At 33.3% G+C, this 22085-nt stretch overlaps 1 protein-coding gene across 4 annotated transcripts in view; it reads right to left on the bottom strand.

Moving 5' to 3' along the window:
• LRP1B (LDL receptor related protein 1B) overlaps positions 1–22085 on the bottom strand; it is a 1969831-nt gene that overhangs the window by 712705 nt on the left and 1235041 nt on the right. For all 4 annotated transcript variants that reach the window (XM_032356230.1, XM_032356231.1, XM_032356232.1 and 1 more), the window contains 2 exons: positions 17209–17289; positions 15903–16070 (listed from right to left, as the gene is read on the bottom strand). In XM_032356230.1, the coding sequence (XP_032212121.1) occupies positions 15903–16070; positions 17209–17289 (249 nt within the window). The remainder of the gene's footprint in view (positions 1–15902; positions 16071–17208; positions 17290–22085) is intronic.

Below are 22085 nucleotides of genomic sequence, written 5' to 3'. Positions count from 1 at the left end.
TTCCCTCCCACAGAATTCCTGAAAGTGCCACATACATTAGGAAAAAGGAAGATATGTAGATACTCTGTTGTGATTTGTATTAGAAACTCAAGAATGAGATCTTTAAAGGGCTTTTTGCCATGGCATATAAAAGAGATTTCACATTCATTCTACACTAAATGTTTAGACTTTGGTTGGTCTTTTTACCTTCCTTTAGGCAACTTCTTTCAGACTAGTAAAAGGTAAATAACCAAAAAATCATAAGTGCTTTCTGGTTAACAATATCTTTGAAGAACAATGTCCAAATTTTTGAAAAAGAACAAACAAAAAACTCCAGATAATAAGCAAATTCTTTAGGACATAAGATTTTAATGAGGTATTACACATTCAATTTCAACTTATGATTAATAATTCATAGAGTTTGAATTAATAGTATTCCTCAAACCTCAAAATATATAGGTTAAATTCTACAGGTTAAATTCTCACATAGGCAAGAATAAGGGAACATAAATATTGGGGATATGGACGCTTTACAGCACAACAACTGAATATGGCTATCATTAACAGTATTTTAAATTTTTATTAATATCTAATATTATGAAATGTCATATTAACCAGTATCTCCAAATTCTGTTGTAAAATAGATTTTACTATTATTTTTCTAAATAGAAGTTTTAATCTAATAAACTTGTTGAGTATTTCATACAGCTATATTCAACAATTTTTCTACATTGCATCTATAATAGCAATTAATCTCATTATGACCAATTTGTAATAGTTTCAGGTGCATTACCCACCACTTAAAGCTGGTTTGGTAGGAATCATGTGGTTACGAGTTATGATTAAATTTACTTGAGATCAAAGCTAACAATATCTTTTATATCACCAAGGCAGTTACTTAATCTTTTTAGATCTCTGTGTGTTTACCTAGAAAGCAAAGAATCTACAGGGTTGTTGTGAGGAATGAATTGCATATCTGTAAATAATTATTTTAACTACAAAATTTTGTTATTTTCCTGTTATTTTCTATGATATAAATATTCATTTCTTGAATTTTTCTCAATTTAAAAACTTTCAAAAATGGTGTCAGGTGATACAGTATCATGAAGATGCACAAAGTAGACTTACTTCTACTTCTTAAGTGTTTCTAGAGCAGTAACAACAGCCACAAAAATAAGTAACATGAGTCTTACTGAAGTAGGAATAAAGAAGTTCATTGGATAGAAAATACCTGTTCCAATTCACAGAAAATCTACAGGACTAATTTTTTTATTGTTTATAATACCTTTATTCGTACTAAAATTTAGAAGCAACCAAGATATTCTTCTGTAGGGAATGGATAAATAAACTCTGGTACATCCAAACAATGGATTATCATATAGTGCTAAAATAAATGCACTATCAATCCATGAAGAGACATGGAAGAACAGTAAATGCAAATTACTGACTGAAAGAAAGAAATCTACAAAGGCTATGTAAGATAAGACTAAATAAGATACCACTACGTAAGATATGACTCCAACTATGACATTCTGGAAAGGGTAAAACTATGGAGATTATGAGTGCCAGAGTGATTCAGTCAGTTGAGCATCTGACTCTTGATTTTGATTCAGATCATGAATCTCAGAGTTAGGAGATTGATCCTGGCATTGGTCTGGGTGTAGAGCCTGCTTAAGATTCTCTCTCTTACAGGACTAATATTTAAAAGTAACAACTGCAAAGAGCACTTCTACTCATCACACCCAACTTACAGTGAAGGCATTGAGTTTAGGATGGCTTCCTTCCAAAAAAGAGACTTTTTCTACCTTTCTAGTCATGCAAATCATTCTGACTTTGGGTATATAGAGTCCTCATGATTAAACAAAATTCTTGTGGGGATCCCTGGGTGGCTTTGTTGGTTAAACTTCTGCCTTCAGCTCAGGTCACGATCCCAGGGTCATGGAATTGAGTCCTACATTGAGCTCCTTGCTCAGTGGGGAGTCTGCTTCTCCCTCTCCCTCTGCCACTCCCCCACCTGTGCACAATTTCTCTCTCTCTGACAAATAAAATCTAAAATGAACAAACAAAAATAATTAAACAAAATACTTGCTTCCACACATACAATCAACAAAGATGGTGCAGTCTGTGCACATTCAAGAAATATATATGGAATGTGATACAACAAACTCTCACCATATTTAATTTGTTATTTGCAGAGTGTACTACTTAGCAGTACAGCCTAACTACTACAGTGGTAAAGAATGTTGGGACAGGTCTCATAAACAAGATATTGTGAAGTTTCAAACCTGAAGTCTTTTTAAATGTAATTTGAGAATCTTAGGTGATTTCAATATTCAGGAATAACAAAGGAGACAAATCAAATGGAGTTCCAAGACCTTAAGTGATTCCATGGTGAGGAGGTCAGCTGTCATGCAACAGTGAAATGGCTGTTTTCTTTTACTGACACTTAAACTCCCTTGAAAACAAAATACAAACTTTGGCGAGGCTGAATTTTATAACCTGTAGTATGAGCTCAGCCAATCACATATAAAAGTTGTATTTCAGGTAATTGTCACTCAGTGATTCCAAATATTTAATAATGGAAGGTACAGTCTATTGATTTTTCTATATTCTGTAAAATAAGAGTTGAAGACTGGCAGCTCCTATATTGAATCTGTCCCTCAGTATGTTTAATTTGGCAAACATACTATTGACCTCTTAAAAATCTGAAGATTTCCTATAAAAATATCTAGATTTTCCAGTTCCTTGAAAAGTAAGATTCTTGGGCTAGCATCCTTGCAAAGTAACAACTGCTATAATACATTACATGTATTAACGTATGTATATGTACATATAATGTAAATAAAACATCATGTGTATTAAGATCCTATTGAATTAAATATTAAATTAAATTAATATCCTATTTAATTTAATCTTATTAATATCCCATTATAATGAAGAAATGAAGATACACATTTTCATTATATTTTCCCTAGTAGATTTTTTTTCCTTGGGGGAGGTAGACAGTAGGGCAAAACTACATTTTCTTTTGCTTTTGAATCTACTTCTGAAAAGCTGTAGGGAAAATTTGGTTTTACTTTTGCTTCAATATTAGTACTAATTTTACTCTCTTGTGCAAATTAGTATTCTTTCTTTGTAAGTCCACCTTATGGATATTCATGAATAATCCTGAAATTTATCATGTTTCTCTCTTTGCAATGGTTTCTTAGAATTTAGAGACAAGGGGCGCCTGGGTGGCTCAGTGGGTTAAGCCACTGCCTTCGGCTCAGGTCATGACCTCAGAGTCCTATAATCGAGCCCCGCATTGGGCTCTCTGCTCAGTGGGGAGCCTGCTTCCTCCTCTCTCTTTGCCTGCCTCTCTGCCTGCTTGTAATCTCTGTCTGTCAAATAAATAAATAAAATCTTAAAAAAAAAAGAATTTAGAGACAAAATTATGAATCATTTTTCATATCATTTTTCATATATGTATTTATTTGGATCAATCTTACCCTCAGATTTATTTACACTGCTAACTCTTTTTCTGCCCTTTTAAAAAAGTTCTTCCTCTTCATCTTTATAGTATTTTATCTTTCCAGGTTATTGTTTAGGTTATTTCTGGAATAATAAGCATGTTAACCAAATTAAAAAACAGGACTGTTATATGTAAGGAAATTTTGAGAAGAAATAACATATTTTACATTTAAAAGTACCCTTATTGAGGAAACACTTTATTAGCTCAAATAAAATAAAATGGTATATACCAAATCCAATAGTATATTTCTATTCCTCTTCCCATCCCTTCTTTCTTCAGATATTATGTTGCCTCAAAAATATCAATAATAATGAAAGGAATTCTATGTTTAACTACTTATTGTCAAAGTAATGCTTCGGCTCTTTTAAACATATTTTGAATTTGGTTTCAAAGATCTAGTTCTTTAAAGTCGTGTTAGATCATTAACCCAATGACCTAATGGGAAATTCTCAAAATAATTTATGTAAACTCAGAAATCTAGATAGATTAACCTGATTCAAAAAAGAAACTTGCAAAAGGTAAACTGCTGCTTTGGGAGAAGGGGTTGCCTGTGATCCAGCAGTATGGGGACTTTACATGTAGAATCTAAGACTTTTAGCTCAATGTTATTTACTGCTGGAAATAAGTTGTGGCTACACAAATCAAGGTGGCATTAATAAAAGGGAGAGTATGCTGCTATTGTCTGAGGTGTATTTTTTTTTAATAATTCCATTTGCATTTTCTTTGCTTCGCCTGGTATTGTTTGGTTTGTCTATTCGTACTTCATAAGTCAATCTACTCATTTGTTTTCTTATTCTAAACAAACATTTATCTTATAAATCTAAATACAAATGTGATGTTTCCCTGAAGCTTTTCTTTTCTTCTTCCTAAACTACTCATGTCTAAACCTCTACGGATTGGTATACTATTAATTGACACCACAATCAACCAGATCATAACAAGTTTAAAATGAGGGTATAGTCTGAAGAAGGAAATACAACACCATTATAAATATTAAAATCTAAATGATGAAATAATTCTTTTTAATAAAGCTTACATACATGTCACTAATGTATCCCTTCTGGATCTAGTTATATTATTTCCCCAAACCTGGACTCTCTTTCTGTTTATACTTCATCTATTAATGTCCATAATTTTCTTTAAGACTCGATCAAAATAAAACAACTATATAGAATTGGGTCTCTTATCTGGTTTTTGCATATTCAGGAATTCATGGATAAGCTTTAGAGATTTATAAGATCTCAGATTTTACATGATATTTTACATTACTATATATCTTTTCCCTCTGTGGAAGGAATTCAGAGCTTTTTTTTAACTCACAGAGAATTCCAAGACCAATTTCACACTTTTCTGTTTTTATTTTTAATTCCAATTCTATACACCTTGCGTGTAAATAGTAGTTTATATGGCATTTGATTTTGCTTGGGCTTCAAATTCATCATATTAGCATGAATTAAAACCCAGTGAAAAAAGGATCAGTCATCTGTTCCTTTTGATTTTCATTAAAAATAAACAAAACTGCTCATTGAGAGAACCCATTTCACAGAAACAAAACCCACAAATAAATATGCTTATATTTATACAGATGATAAGCAGCAGAGATGATATTTAGCCCACATAATTAAACTTTAGAGACTGCTTTCTTTACCATTGTACCATTTCTTCCTTTTTGCAAGTCTTTTCTCATGTAGAGTGTAAGAATGAAAATAAAGAAATAATCAGCTCATATTATAACAATCACGATGTAACGATATTTGTTTTTTGTGTTTCAAGTACTTTTGTTCAGTCTATTTCTTTTCAAAAAAGTGTAATCTTCATTTTATTCTGTTTCAAAGTCATGGTGAAATTTGGTCTTTTATAAAAATGAGAGAGTACCATAGATTCTTACAAAAGAGGAAAATAAAAGAGTTCTGCTCATGATTAAGACTCAGGCAGGGGCAGGGGAAGAAGTAGAATGGGAAAAGAAGATAATCTGTACTGTTAGCAGCATTCATAAAATTCTGTGTAGTGTGAGATGGAGAAGGGGAGAAAGAGAAAACTAGACTGGTGGGCAAAGCCTGGACCTTGAATGGCCCTGCATGCTTTGCTAAACGGTTTGGATTTAAGCCTGAAAGCTACTGGGAATCATAGAAAGTCCTTTCACTAGATTCTGATAATGCTCAGATACACAATATTTATAGATCACTTGGGGAGCATTGAGACAATAAATAGAAAAAGAAAAAAATTCCAAGATGCTTTAAATTTACAAGGATATATATACGTTTGTGTGTGTGTGTGTGTAAATATAATATATATATATTTCATTAGCTCACTCAAAGTTTATACTAAAGTCAAGTAGACTATCTCACACACACACACACACACACACTCACACATGTATGCACACACATTTTTATATTCTTTCCCTTTCCATGTCTCATCCAATTCCCTCACATAACTTAAAAATACCCCAACCTATTTTTCAGTATCTGTTAGGCTTGGGTGTATGTTGATGTTTAGAAATGCTGTCCTCTGCCAGAAAACAGGAAAAAAAAAAAGACTGTGGAGTTTTATTTCCTCCTAACCTCTTGCCAAATGAAATTTGCTTCTGTTAACAGTTGTTGATTTTCCCCTGGATGGAGAGCTGCATTTCTCTGAGGAGCTTGTGATGACCTTTCCAACCGGAGTTCCGGCCCCTGTGGTTCCCCAGAGTCCCGGTTGCTTAAGCTTCTGGGCTTGGCATACAATCTGTCTTCGTAATATGGCTTGTCCCAATGGAGTGTTAAAATGATGACTGTGTTTATATGTATATGCTCATGCTGCTTTACTGTTATGTTTTCATGTTGCTGATGCTGGTTATATTTTTAACTAATGCAATTTTATTGTATTTTTGCCCTGAAGCTATTTAAACCAAGCATTCAATTTGGGTAACCTAATAAATAAATAAATGCAGAGCCCTGAAGGAAATGTGGCAACCAATGGTAGAATTTATCCCAATATTTAAATGAATTCACCGTGACTAAATACTTGCAGTTAGAAGACTAGCAATTGTACAGAGATATAAAGGAATTTTTCCTCCGAAAGCTAAAAAAAAATGAAAATCAGGATTGAAAAAATATATATACCATGCTTTTGTTTGTTTTTTTAGTCAGAATACATTTTTTGGCTTATAAGAAACGTTAAAGCCCCCCTGAGAAAATAACTAATAATGGTGTTGTAAATATAATGAATTATTTAAATTGTGTGACCAATCTAGGTAAAAAGAACTACTTTTTTATTGTTTTAATGGAGATTATACATTAATTTGTCATTCATTGTAAAATGCTTTGAAAAGTAAAAAGCACTGTGCATACAGCTTCCTGTATTACCTATAATCACCATGTGTCAGTCCCTATTCCGTTCCTAACTTGAATCATTACGCATTAGTAATTCCTGTACCTAAGGCAGCTGTTTGCTCCAGATACGTAGATATTCTTCACTTGCCGAAAAGTACTGTGAATCAGTTGGGCGGTGTATCAATAGTTTCATTTCATTTGCCAGCAGGCTGTGGACCAAACCTTGGCCTTTCTGCCTCAAGAGAACCTTAACATTCCCTTTAGGAGGGTAGGCTCTCCTTGGTTTCTACAGATCCTTAGGGGAGGGGTGCTTGCCTCCCAGACTGTAGAGAGCCAGTGCCAGGACTGATGGGATGCACTGTTCTGCTCTTCTTCATGTTACATGGGACAGACTCCCCTGGGGCTGTTGCCCATGTGATGGCAATATAATCTCTGCTGTGAACTAATAATGAAGTCAAGCCCAGGGCCTCCCCTCTTTAACTTGTCTTCATCCCTTTAGATCTTGACCTTGATGATGGTTATAGATGCTATATCATTTGGTTATTAATCTGACTGCCCTCACTCCCTCCCACCCCAACACACTTTCAGGGCATGGTAGTTGTATTTTACTTTCAATCCTACCAACTCTTTTTACCCTTACATGTAGGCCTCACTGAGGATTATCCTGATAAGAAGTTGGATGGAACTATCAAAACCATTTATTAGTACATGGGATTTAATGGGAACTTTAATAATAAATAAGAGGCCATATTTCACATCTTTAATGTTTATTGTCTGAGTCAGTTAGAAAAGTGGAAGTAAAAGAAAAAAAAAAAAGAAAAGTTGAAGAGAAGGAAATGAGAAAGAAAGTGTGGCTACCTAAGTACAGAGTCAATTATTACAATACTAAAATGATTTTAGTGTTGGAAATGCATAGACACAGAGACACAAAAAATATACTGAAGCAAAATTTCAATGTATGACACTAAATATCTACCAGTAAAGTAAAATATATAAGTGAAATTCTATGTAAAACAAGTAAAACGTTGTTTTTAGTTCATTAAAATTAAGTTTTGGTGTGCCCAAGTGGCTCACTCAGTAAAGCATTTGACTCTTGATTTTGGCTCACGTCATGCATGATCTCAGGGTTGTGAGATCAAGCTCTGCATTGAGCTCCGCACTGGACATGAAGCCTGCTTAGGATTCTCTCTCTCCCTTTCCCTTTGTCCCTTCCTACCTTTCCCTCTCTCTAAAATAATAACAATAATTAAGTTTTGATATTTGGACTCTACCATGAGCATTCCATTTAAAATTTAATATCTCATGGAAATGATGAACTTCTATAATACCTAAATGTTAGTGTACAGAATGTATTAATGTGCTGAATTCCCTGTGTAATCGAGATATCTATTTTTCCATTTATCGTTCGAATTAGCCAGTCATCTTAAGAGATGTGTTAGATACCAACTATTAACTACAACAGGTTGCAATACAGATATTTTACATTTGGAATTTACTTCTTGGCTTAGCAATACACTTAGCTCACAATAGGTATCAAATATTTACTGGAAATGATTCTAAAATATTATATCATTTAATTTGATATTTTAAAATAATGTGGAACATTCTTACATAGAAATAATGTGTATGAGTGTATACACACACACACACACACACACACACATATCTGAGGAAACGCCAGAGAATATTATTTAGAAATTATTAATGGCTTATATTTTCTTCCTTTGGACTTTTTTTCTCACCATTATTTTTTGCCTTTGTCTTAAAAGGTTGATTCTATGGAATGGTCATAAAGGATTATTTAAGATTATAGTTCTTTTAGAGTGTGTCTCCACTTGTGTTTTAGATAATGGGTCAGCAAGTTATGACCTGCAGACCAATTCTGGTCCACTACCTGTTATCATAAATAAAATTTTATTGGAACACAGTCATAAGCATTTGTAGACATATACTCTATGGCTTCTTTCATTCTAGAACAGGAGTTGGGTAGTTGCAATAGGCAAGATCTAAAATATTTACTCTCTGACCTTTTACGGAAAATATTTGTCAACTCCTGTTCTAAAATGGGGAAAATTTTGGTTATGATTCATAGAACACCCCATTTAAGTGCATACATATAAAAAATAACAACATGCTGTGCTGAAAGATTCTGATACAGGTGAATATTCTGTGCCAGGAAGGTCATGTCAATTTAAGTGGATGCTCTTATGCTCCAAAGTTATTTGTGGGAAGGCTTTAGATGCAAATAATGACAACTACTTTTCCTTGGGAGGCCCATGTGTACACAAGTACCAACCTAAAACCAAAACAAATTTCTTACCAAAAAGTGAATAAATCTGGTCATTACACTCAGGAATATAATAACTAATTGCAAATTCAGTTGATGTTCACATAAATAAAGAAACAAAGGCTGACAGTTCAAATAGGCTCTGAAAGAATCTAACTACCCACTATTTCTACGGAAAAAAGACAAAGTTCTATCCTATTGCTTATATCTTCACTCTCACAAAAGCTTGGCACGACTCAATTACTGAAAGGTGAACTAATTATTTTGTAGATCATCCATGCCACTTATCTCTTTTCTGTGTGTGTGTGTGTGTGTGTGTGTGTAATTTGCCTATTTTCTGCTGAATGCTTGAAAGTCCTACCATTTCACTGATCATTACCCACAACAGGAGAAGAAGGAAGCAGAATTTAAGACTATGGAAATGAATTCACTCTTGCCCTTATTTTTTGGCTCTATTAAAAGAAAAGGAAACAAGCTGAGGTTCTTCATTAAAATTAAGTCTTTCTGTTACCTATTGACTTTTGTTATTAATTATATCTTTTAAAAAACAAGAGATGTTCCTCCGCTTAGTGTCAAGATGCATAATTATCGTCTTAATACACAGCTTAATTTATCTAAGAATAAGAGTAGATCTATTATTAATTTTCTGTATAGTTAAGATGAAGATAATTAACTTCTTCCTATTTTTATGAACTTTTTAAATATTTACTTTTAAAAATTATACTTCTCAGATTCCCTTCAATTGTCCTGATAATCACAGATAATGCTAGAAACATTATGGATTCTCAGAACAGGCTTTGTTATTAATTGATTCAAAAGCCTTGAGTCTTCTTTGTTCTTGATATAAAAGTCGTCTGCAGTATTGAGGTCAAAATGACCTTTCAGGAGCTATTTTGTCCCAGAAAACAAAAAGAGTTTTCCTATGGATAAAATCCATTAATAATTAACATTGTTTTGATATCTCAGTGTTAACATTTCCTGAGGAAAATAAATCAATCTGTGAGAGAATAAAGTTAAGCCAGACAATTTGTATCTCATTGAAAGTAAATATACCTCTCTAAAAATAGATGAAGTTTAAATATGCTTTTAATTGTATTTTATCAGAAAATAATCCATATTTTCATTAAAGAAAACTAATTAAAAATCATTAGAAGAGATCATGTGATTTTGCTGAGTATATAATTTTTTAATTTCCTCAAATTCAAAGACAGTACTTTATTCATTCTCAATGAAATTCAGTGACTGAGACATAACAGCAGTTATTTTGATTGTGTATTTTAGTAAAAAATAATTGAAAGCACCTCAGAATATATTCATAAAAAAAAAAAACAGATGATTGAGTCTGATTGTGTATAGTATTTATTGGTATCTTGTTTTCTATGTTGTTAAGATTAAACTGTGCTGCTAAAAACATGATGGGTTCAGTTGAGATGGGATAGGATATAGACCAGAAGTCAAGAGATACTGGTTTTACTTTAAAAATAAATAAATAAAGATTTATTTTATTTTATTTTGTTTTATTATATTTATTATGCTATGTTAGTCACCATACAGTATGCCGTTAGTTTTTGATGTAGTATTCTAAGATTCATTGTTTGCATAAAACTCCCAGTGCTCCATGCAATACATGCCCTCCTTAAGTTTTAATTTCCCTTCTCTCTATGCTTAAATGTGTAACTAAGTCTTCAGCCACAGATCAAGTTTTGATAACTGCACTGCTCTGGGTGTATTCAATGTCTCTAGGTAGGATATTATCCCTTTTTTGTTGGCTGTACAGTCTGACTTTCCTGGATTTTCCACAAAGAATTTAGAATAATCATTTAAATCCAAAACCTCTCCCGAACATGTCTTTATGGCTAAAAGTTTTCAGTCTTAAATCTCTAACACAGAACATGATCAGATCCTTCTAGGAAGCAGTAAGTTTTTGTTATTTTTACATACTCATAAGAATAATTTAATCTAAATGAGCCCTTTTCCTCATACACATGACTAAATAACTGAACCAAATGATCTTTCATTCTCTCCCACCTTTCTAAATTTTCTAAGTCTATGAGGTAAAACTTTTATGGCAGACTAACAGATTCTTTGGGTGACTGAAGAAGAAATTGTCTTTGTGGGAATGTCCGTAGCTATTGGAATGATAAAGCTTCAGAGTCTACTTTATCAAGTAGAGTTGTGGGAGTGAAAGAATAGAAACAAACAAAAAAAGAGGCCAGATTTATTGTGGTTATTTAATACAATGTTCAGGTTCCTTCTAGTGCCCTTTGGGAAATTTCATTACAATGACCTATAATAAGTAGAAAGTTCTTTTTTTTTTTTTTCTATTAAAGAAAAATGAGAATGTAATTGAGAAAAATATAGTAATTACTGGGAGATCATATAAATGTTATGCTTAAAGAGTTAGGAAAAAGGGAAAGGGTGAATTATATTCCATCCTTACAGAAGCAGGGAGCTGGATGGAAGAATAAAGAACAGAATCTTTGCTTGAAACTCCAGCTGTGTAATCCTAGGCAAGTATTTTAACCTGTCTGAGTAATCCTTATTGTGAGGATTAAGTGGAATAACAAATGTAAAACACCTGACAATTAGTGGGTTGCCAACATATGCTAACTCCTCTTCCCCCACTGAATTTTTAGTAATGGAATCTTCTCACTGGCACTTACTGTTTAAATAATAGATACAAAAAAAATTAAGCTCTTTGTATCTTTCTGGAACTTACTATCTATTGGACAGAAAGGATGTAAACAAAAACAAAAATAAAACACAAGGGAGATGTCCTATCTCTTTTATTCAATTGAATTATGGACTAAAAGTGCAAATATTTATCGGATAAATGAAAGTGATTATATTTTATTAAAGAGATGCACATGAATAGATCAGTATGCCTAGTCTTAAACATCAACATGAAAATAAACCACGAGATCTGGAGATAAGGCAAAGAAACAGAAAAAAAAAAGTTACCAGATATATAATACAAAACAAATAAGGGTTGGATTCTGAGGGTATAATCACATTTTGTGGTCAAGAAATTAACTCTTTCATTCAATAATTATTTAGTGAGCATCCCTGTGTATTAGATATTATACTTGACTATGAAACTACAAAAGCAAAATTATTCTAGGTTCCTTCTTATATCTCTGAACAGGGAAGTAGTACGTCAAATTAGTGAACGAATGAATGAATGAATGAGGATAAAGCCCAAAAGAAAAGTGAGTTTCTAAAGCAGAAGCAAAATTAAACAGTTAAAGCAGAAAAATATGACCATGTGTAGGAATACATATTAATAATATTTTACATTTAAACTGCCTAGTGGATTTTGGAACTTGTTAAAGTTTATTCATGATAAATCAAAATTGAAGGTCAATACATATTTTTAAATTTGCATTTAATTTGTATTTGTGATGTAAATAAAAGATCACATATGTTCTATAATCAGCCAGCTCATTTACTTAGTGCAGCTGGCAGTAAATTTTCCCTTTTTAGACAGCCAAACAGAGGCATTCAAGAATAATGACCAGGAATGCCTGGGTGGCTCAGTGGGTTGAAGCCTCTGCCTTCAGCTCAGGTCATGATCTCAGGGTCCTGGGATCAAGCCCCGAGTGGGGCTCTCTGCTTCGCAGGGAGCCTGCTTCCTCCTCTGTCCCTCTCTCTCTACCTGCCTCTCTACCTACTTGTGATCTCTGTCTGTCAAATAAATAAATAAATAAATCCAAAAATAAAGAACAATGACCATAAATCAGGGTCAGAGGACCCCTCAAAGAAAAGAAAAATCCAAACATTTGAGGTATATTTAAGTTGCATTTAGAAGAAATTGCAAAATTTAGTCAAAATCAATTCTAGACAAACTGTTCCATTATCCATCAAGTCTGTGCTGAAATTATTGGGTATAAATTTTTACAACAATTTCTGAATGGAAATTGACCTAAGGAATAGCTATCTAAAAATACTAAAAAAAAAAAAAAAAAAGAAAAGAAAAGAAAATGTATGTTTGTTTTAGAAATGTCTTATTCCTTGGGAGGAATATGGTTGAGACTGTCCCCCAAAAGAGTAAAAGAACTACCCTCCCCACATTCATAATTGAATAGAATGTAAAATTCCAGTTGGAGTCTAGTTTCTCAGCCAGGTTCATGGACCACCTGACTTATATCTGTGGGTCTCTGCTTTAAGAGGTTTTTTAAATCTCAAACTAATCTGCAATCCAGAATCAATGTCTTTGAAGTAAAAAGAACTTTATCATTAGTACAACTTGTTTTTTTAACCTGTGAGGAAACTTAAGCAGCAAAACTGTATCTAAGTCATCAGACTCTCATTTCCACATATGTTCCATTGTATGCTGTTGTGATATTTGCTATCACATATGTCTAAACATTTTGTGGGTAGCATGATGAGATTCAGTTGCAAATCTTTTGTTTGGCTTTGTGTCATTTATATCATTTAGGAATTTGTTGTGCCTGAGAGATGTTTAGAATAAAGTCTTAGTTTAAGTTAAAAAAACAAAAAAAACAAAAAAACCAAGAAGTTAATTCAAGAGTACTTTTGCCCTTTCGAAAACAACCTGAGTTAAGAGAAACTACACCATATGCTCTTTTAACCCAGGCAATGTACAACAAAGTGCTAAGCAATTATATGGTGGATTTGATCAGTTTTGACAGTCTGTCTTGAAACTCAAGCCAGAATCCCCTGCTCTTTTTACCACAGCAGGTTTCAAGACTAAATTATATGACTAATTACATCAAATTTCTACTTTACTTTGGCAATGGCCTTCCAAAACCTGCATGTGCAAAATGACTTTCCTAATCAGCTTTAACAATTCTGTTATGATTATTTTACAACTTCTATATCAGAATACATAAAATAATGATGGATAAAAATATTTGAATGCCCTCTGAAACACTCTGAATTATCTTATACCAAAGTCATCCTAGAACATTCCCATTCTTTCTTCAATTCCTGCAACTTATATTCATCAAATAGAGTGTTTGATTAGAGAATTTATAATCTGATAAATATAAATCAGTTCAGGAAGTTCTCCTCATTCTTTGCTTGAAACATGTCCAAGAACATGTGGATTATCTGGATAATTTCTTTAGTATGTATAATACCATAATCACATAAGAAATGCATGGTATTCACATTGACAGTATATCCTTTACAGTAATGTACTTGTGAAATTGAGGTGCTCTAAAGGTGAAGGTCATTCACATTAAATAGACAATGATTTTATAATAATCCAAACCTAAGAAATTACCTAGTGAAGCTGCAAGGAGTTGGACAATCACTTGGGATACTCATGAAACTAAAGCAATTTCTTCAAAACTTAATGTGCAATGATCATTTTAACTTAGAGACACAAACACATAGAAATGACAGATGGGATATCACTTCTGAGATGAAAGTAAATTAACTTTGGGGCAATTTATCTTTCACAGAATATTAGGGGCAGTGCCTGCAGACCACAGATGTACACCTCATGAGGAACCTACCAAGACATCTGTGAGTGGGGGGAATGTAGTTTATATTCAAAGTGTAACTTAGTAATGACATGTCAACCACACTCCAGATGAATGTTTCCAACATATAAGATAAAAAAAGAAAAATATATTTTGAACACCTTTTCTTTTTACATATGAGGTGAGTGATAAGTGAAAAGCTCTAGTTCTTATATATTAGTGGACCAACTAATAACTAAGTTGTTAAATATTTCAGAAGACAAATATATGCCCTTGGAAAACACTTTGAAAATGATTCCTTTCTTATGACCATGCAATATATGCCCTCCACCTCAGCATCCAATCCATTAAATAAATCACTTCATTGTCTGTTTGCATGCTAGATTTTAAATACTGAACACATTTCTTCATCATTTTATTCATCTTTTGGTACAAGCACAGTGCCTAGAACATAAAAAGTGTTCAATAAATATTTGTGGAATAAATTAAAGAGTGAATGAAAAATCCTTCCAATTTCTTAAGCAGAAGAAAACTTCTACTTAAAAAAAAATGTTACTGGGGGCGTCTAGGTGGCTCAGTAGGTTGAGTCTGCCTTGGCCACTGGTCATGATCCTGGAGTTCCCAGGATCGAACCCTATGTCAGTCTCCCTGATCAGCGGAGAGTCTGCTTCTCCCTCTTCCCCTCCCCCAAGTTGTGTGCACTTGCTCACTCTCTCTCTCTCTCTCTTTTTTTTCTCTCTCTCAAATAAAGAAAATCTTTTAAAATATAGTTACTGACTGTATGAATGTTTGGCAGGCTAATGATTTCTTCTGTGATAGTTTCCACATTAATTTCTAATTTATTAACAAGTCCTACAGCTGATTAAACTTTGCAAATGAGAGGGTCAGGTCTGCAGTGGATAATGTTGAGGCCCAAGGTCACAGTCTCCTCCTCTTAGCTTGCAACTGGATGTCAATCAGTGGGAACACATCACCACTTACTAGGGTTTTTTTTCAAGCCTTAAGGATCAAATTCGGTGTTAAAATAAAAATTATGCCTTTCTAGTTTTTTGTTTGTTTCCCTTTTGGAACGGGTTTGGGGTTTAGCAACTTAGAAGTTGGAGAAGATTAAAGGAGTGGTAAGTAAAGCATTTAATGAGAGTAGGAAGCAAAAACCACAGAATGTACCAAAGGATAAGGAGGAGAAACCAGAGAAATTAAAGAGCCTAAGTAAAGTGATCGGTCACTTATTTTATACTGTTCCAAATACAGATTTTTTTTACCTGCTGAGTAAATTATTTTTATATAATATTCATTCTGAAATATTTAAATATTATATATCAATTTAAAATGAGAGTTCATAGCTTCACAAAATTACCAACCTTCCCTGGTACAATTGGTTTGGGCTTCATCACTGAAGTCTCCACAGTCATTGTCACCATCACAGGCCCAGTGTCCTGGGATGCATCGGCCACTAGAACATCTGAACTGATTATCCAAGCAAGAGTGAACACAGCCAACCTCATCACTGCCATCCCCGCAGTCATCATCTGGAAAGAAGCAGCAACATCAAGGAAGTGAAAACTGACCAGGAAGAAAACTTTCCTTATGAAATATCTATCATTTCTTTTTGCTATATAGAGTATTCTTTTGTTTTTGATAAAAGAATGATAAATTAATGATGAGCATTTCCCACAAAGAGTGGGGAAGATTATCTTTTCAATATTGTTTCACTTCTGATTGAATATCAGCTAATAAGCAAAGAGGAAAAATAAAACTTCACTTTGGATTTTAAAGCTTAATTTCTATTTCACTCAGAAATGACTAACCGCTGACTAAACAAATCAATGCAATATGAAATAATTGTAAAATGGGAGAACAATGGTGATTGCAGGAATTTCATGGAATGATACAGCTGGTGATATAATTATCATAGAAAATTTTTGTTTAGACCTATAATCCCTATGCCCCAGAGTTTATAACCATATCTTTAATTCAGAACCTTCTTTTCCATTCTCAACATGAGGTGTCACTATGTACCCTTCCTCCACCGACTCGTAAGTGTGTGTTTATACTGGGGAATTGTCACTGTCATTAACAATGATTTATATTCTTTATTAACAACTGTTGCAGGAGGGAGGTGAGAGAAATGTGAAGTGAAAATTGATTAAACTGAAATCAGTGAGTGAGAATTATGATTTATACATAATTCATTTACCTGTGTTTGGCATAATTTAGCATAATGATACAATTGAGTATAAGAAAACAAACATTATTTGTACATAAAGGGCAAGGTGGCAGAGTTGAGACCATTTGGATAATTCCACAATAATTTATAAACTCCTCCAACATGAGGTGACAAAGCACTTTACATCAGTGCTTTGGAGAACCTGAATCATCCAGGTCATTTCTTCAATTGTCCCCTTTACTTCCTGTCTGCAGACTTAAACTATGTCCAGCATAATGTCTGAACACAAATCTCCTTCCAGCCTCAAGGGACAGATCGAGTTCCATTATCCTTAATGTTAATCCCCACTGATGAGCCAGGTGGCCCCTCATCACTTGTCTTAGCCATTTTGCTCAGCCCTGCAAACTTCTTGTATAAACTGCATCTGAAGGAGGTGAAGCAGCATGGACAGCCAGGCCCCCAATCAAATCAGTGCAATATAGGGAACATTTGGTACTTGCCAGAGTCGCAGTGCCATTTGCTGCTAATGCATCTTCCACTTTTACATATAAATTGAGTTAGTGGCTCACAAGTTGGAAATTCTATGAAAGATAGAAAAACATTCAATAGGAAAGAGGTTATTGACTGTGCTTGATTTAATTTGTATCTCATTTGCTAATGTGACCAGAACTCCACCCCTGTCTTTCACAAAAGGCAGAGGAAACAGTAGATTAACGAATATAGTGATATAAACTTCTTAATGACATAGGATACCTATACGTTTCATATTTTTTTAAATGAGTACTTTACAGTGACTGGAAGCCTCGGAGAATCATTTGATGAAGAACTGTATTCTCTGAACTGCACCACTGATAAGAAAGTTCGAAGGCAGTTATAGTCAGACCTGGTACTGGCCCTTGGGACTTGGGCTGGTCTAGCAGTTACGCTTCCCAGGGATTCCATCTACGCCTATTCTGGATCATTCCTTTCTAAGAGTTAGGACTTTACAAATTATTCAAAGTCATGTTACTTGAACATTTTATTAGTATTTTCACCAGTGAAGCACATTGATGATGGTGTCTTTAGGAAATAAGAATTTTGAATGACATTGTTACAAATTTTATAGAATGATTTTTTTCCCTTAAAAACTATGACATTTTTAAAGTTAAAGTCTATATTATTAACCTGTAGTTTTTGGCAAGTCATCGCTAGCTAGAATAGTAAAATGTGAGCAAATTAATTTTGCATGATAGTCACAAAGACATAGGTTGTGTATTATTTTCAAATGTGTATTATTTTCAAAATAATATTTCAAATGAAATTAAAGGCTATTCATCCTCACTCTTAAAAAGTTAAAACAGTAAGTCAACTCTGGAGCCTGTGAGAATTCTCTCCAGTGTGTAGTTGAGCTGGGACAAAAGAATCAACCAGACTGACAAGCAACAGTATCCATGAATAGACTATAAGTGATAGCCATTTCTAGTACTGGTAACTTGTTCAAATCGCAACAAAAATTGATATTATTTCATTAATAATATGTAAGGAAAGTGGTAGACTCATAACAGATCTGGTTGGTAGGGTATTGATTACTTGCTTTCCACTTCTTAAAAAACAATTTTTTTGTGTGAGTTTACATTTGAGTATATTCCCCATAAGTTATTGGAATTTGAATGGAAATTATTCTAAAACTGAACAAATCTTAATTAAATTTTGTGATTACCAAAGACATGCTTCAAGATATACATTTTAAAATAAATTTAACTTTTTAGAAACAAAATAAAGTGATCAGAGCCTAAATATTCTTCAAAAACAGAAGTAAAAAGGAGGCAATCACTGATATGAAGAGACAAAAGACTATATCAAAAGCTATCCATGCAGCAACTCAACAAATTTTCTGACATATAAAGGGAAGCACTCGAAAGAAAAGTGAAAACACCCAGGGCATAATTTAATCAATACTTCTAAGAGAGTTTTCTTTTGTTACCTGACAAGATAATGAAAACTAATGTGTTTATCTTTCAAGAATCAACAGGGATATTGTCTAAAATATGTTTTCTTCTTTAGATAAACATTTAATGTTTCAAAGATGTACAGTAAACATGGATAATTACTTTAAACAAAATATTAGTATAAGATATGGTTAAAATGAGTAAAAAACAAAATGCAGCTTCTAAGGTACGATGAGATCTAATTTTTAAAAATAACACTGCATCTTTTCGTATATGTGCTGCCAAAGCGAGCACAACACTGCATCTTTTCAAATCTAGAATAGATTATTCACATTTTCAATCGTTCTTCATAAACTTAGGAACATATTTACCAATATCATATATTTAAGTTGGAAAAAAAAAAGAAATCATCCCAAGCATTTGGAGACCTCTGAAATTTGGTAATACTTCATTGGGAAATTTTTCAAATGACCTTTAAGATTCTACCTCTAGTCCTGTCCATGTGGAGCATAACAAATATCATGGAGGACAAGGGGAGATGGAGAGGAGAAGGGAGTTGGGGGAAATTGGAAGGGGAGGTGAACCATGAGAGACTATGGACTCTGAAAAACAATCTGAGGGGTTTGAAGGGGCGGGGGCTGGGAGGTTGGGGGAACCAGGTGGTGGGTATTAGAGAGGGCACGGATTGCACGGAGCACTGGGTGTGGTGCAAAAACAATGAATACTGTTACACTGAAAAAAATAAATAAATTAAAAAAAAAAAGAAAAAAAATAAAAAGATTCTACCTCTAAGATTCGAAGTCTAAAAACTGTTTCCCATGTCTCCCACAAAAACCTGGAAGTTAGTTTGCAAAAGGTAAAAAGCAACAATAACAAAAAAAACCTTTACAAGTAAATAAAATAATCTAAAACCCAGTGTACCTTTAATCTCTAAGAAAATGAGCGCTGTATCTGCCCACAGTGAATATAACCTACATACTTGCATATGATGTGTATGTGATCTTAAATAGTTGCATCGCATTCCTGATTTATTTTTTTCACTTAATACTTAGTTACATTATTTCTTTTGGCAACCTCCTTATCTAACTTAGTTTATAGGACCAAAAAAGTACTATACAGAATTTAAGAAAATGGCAACTAGAAGAAAGCATAGGACAAATCACTAAAAAGAACAAAGGAATTAATTGAAAGGATGGGTATAAGGGAGTGAATGAATTAGTGAAACTAATGTTTCATTTCTGTTTCATTGACAAAGCACTGTGACCTTGAGTAAATCATAGCCTCTCTGGTGACAGACATGTGGTTTGTAACATGATCTCTCAGGTCCTTAAAGTCAAGAAATCAGAAGAAAGGTCATCTGGAAATGCACAACACCCTGAAGGCATTTAATGTAGCAAAAATAGGGTTTATCTACTGAATAACTCTTGGGATTATCACAGAATTCCAATAAAAGACAGTAACTAAACTTCAGAAAAAGAAAAATAGAAGAAAAAAATTAAAATGTTAAAATTATCTTTGGATTTTTCTCTGCTTAATAATGCAGTCAATGGGCAACACATTTTAGAAGGAGTTCCATCAAAAATTTAATTATAATATAAGGCATTTCATTCTTCAGTAACATTGGAAAATACTGTATCCATAAATCTTAGTATCTTCTCACCAGTATCTGATAGGAGAAAACATATGACAATACTCTTTCTTCTAAAAAATAAAACAAAATCTTCTTAAAATAAATTTTACATTTCTCTGTTCTTCCATATTAGCTTAATTTAAGAGTTGAAAATAGTATCTGGAATTCAGTCTTTTTCTAGGCACTTGTTCTTTTTAAGGTACTATGAATTCTTTTATTTGAAAAAGACTTAAATGTTAAGCACAACCTTTTCTTTCTTGACTTTGACTTTGGATCTCCCATGAGACAGACTGACGGACACTTGGAAAGATTGCCTGATTAACTCTGAAGAGAAAAAATTATGAATGAAAGTCGCTTACATTTTATATTAAAATTACAATAAAGAAAAGAAAACTATATTTTATTTCTGTGGTTACTTCAACCTCGTAGAATATTTAATGTGGAGTAATGGACTGTTAAAAAATCGTCTATTGGTGCAGGTGGTATGCTCAATTTATCTATTATATCTTTCACTTAAAATTTATTGCCAGGTTATATGTAAGCTATTATGTAAATGGCAACAATTTTCTCTCTCTCTCAAGGGTAATCTTCATTGGTAATGGTACTTATATTTATCCAGTACACAAAGCTTAGATGTACTTTTCAGATCCAATTTGTTTCTTTCCTGTCTCTATGAATTTTCTTACTTATTTCTCCTTCTTGAGCTCAAAGTGAGTATTTCTAAGTAACTGATTATTGATGTCTCAAAATAAAATTATCATAGGTTTTTTTGAAAGTATGTGGTCCATATCCTATATGTATATAGATTTGACCATCATGACTAAGTATGGGGAAAATGTATAGGAGATCCAAGTTAAAATAAATGACAAAGTAAGAATATTACAGAAGCCTAGGGTAGGGAATTGTTATCTAAACTAGAAGGAGACAATAATACTCACATTGCCTATTACTATTTACTGACTATGAGATACTACACTACCTATGTATATACATTACCTATACTCTTCACACCAGCCTTTCAATTGTTACTGCTAGCCCTGATTTGTAAAAGAAAACAGCATAACTTGCCTGAAGATACACTGCACAGCCAGCAAGTGTCAGAGTAAAATTTGAATAATAGCATGATTGATTCTAAAATATATTACTTTATCCCTATACCAAGCCAATCATACCAATAACCTTTAAAAATATATGGCACAAGGGCGCCTGGGTGGCTCAGTGGGTTAAAGCCTCTGCCTTTGGCTCAGGTCATGATCCCGGGGTCCTGGGATCGAGCCCCACATCGGGCTCTCTGCTCAGCGGCGAGCCTGCTTCTCCCCTCACTGCCTGCCTCTCTGCCTACTTGTGATCTCTCTCTGTCAAATAAATTAAAAAAAAAAAAAAAATATATATATATATATATATATATATATATGGCACAGAAACATTTTTGGAAAGATGGAAAATTTAATTCTCCTCTGTGTTTTATGTAGTCCATTTAAATTTTAATTCTGATTACAACCTATTCTAAGGTACACAATTAAATATGGTTATAGGAAAATAATGCTTTTTAAAATTTACAGATTATAGGATTATATCCTTTAAGGAAATACATAACATTTCTCAAGAGGACAGACTTCAAAAGATCCAATTAAGTAAATATACTTTGGAGAAAACAGTGTACCACCAATAATCTTCATTTTGCTGCTCTTTCATTGTTGTTATATAAAACCTCATTTTATACATCACATAAATCATATATAAAGAACATAGTTTATAGGCAGGCAAATCAGAGTTGAAATCCTGATTCTAACACTAATTATTATATAACCTTGGATAT

Source organism: Mustela erminea, chromosome 8 (genome assembly GCF_009829155.1).
Source record: "Mustela erminea isolate mMusErm1 chromosome 8, mMusErm1.Pri, whole genome shotgun sequence".
NCBI lineage: Eukaryota > Metazoa > Chordata > Mammalia > Carnivora > Mustelidae > Mustela > Mustela erminea.
The sequence above is the reverse complement of the archived record's forward strand: the minus strand, read 5'-3'. Positions and strand labels throughout refer to the sequence as shown.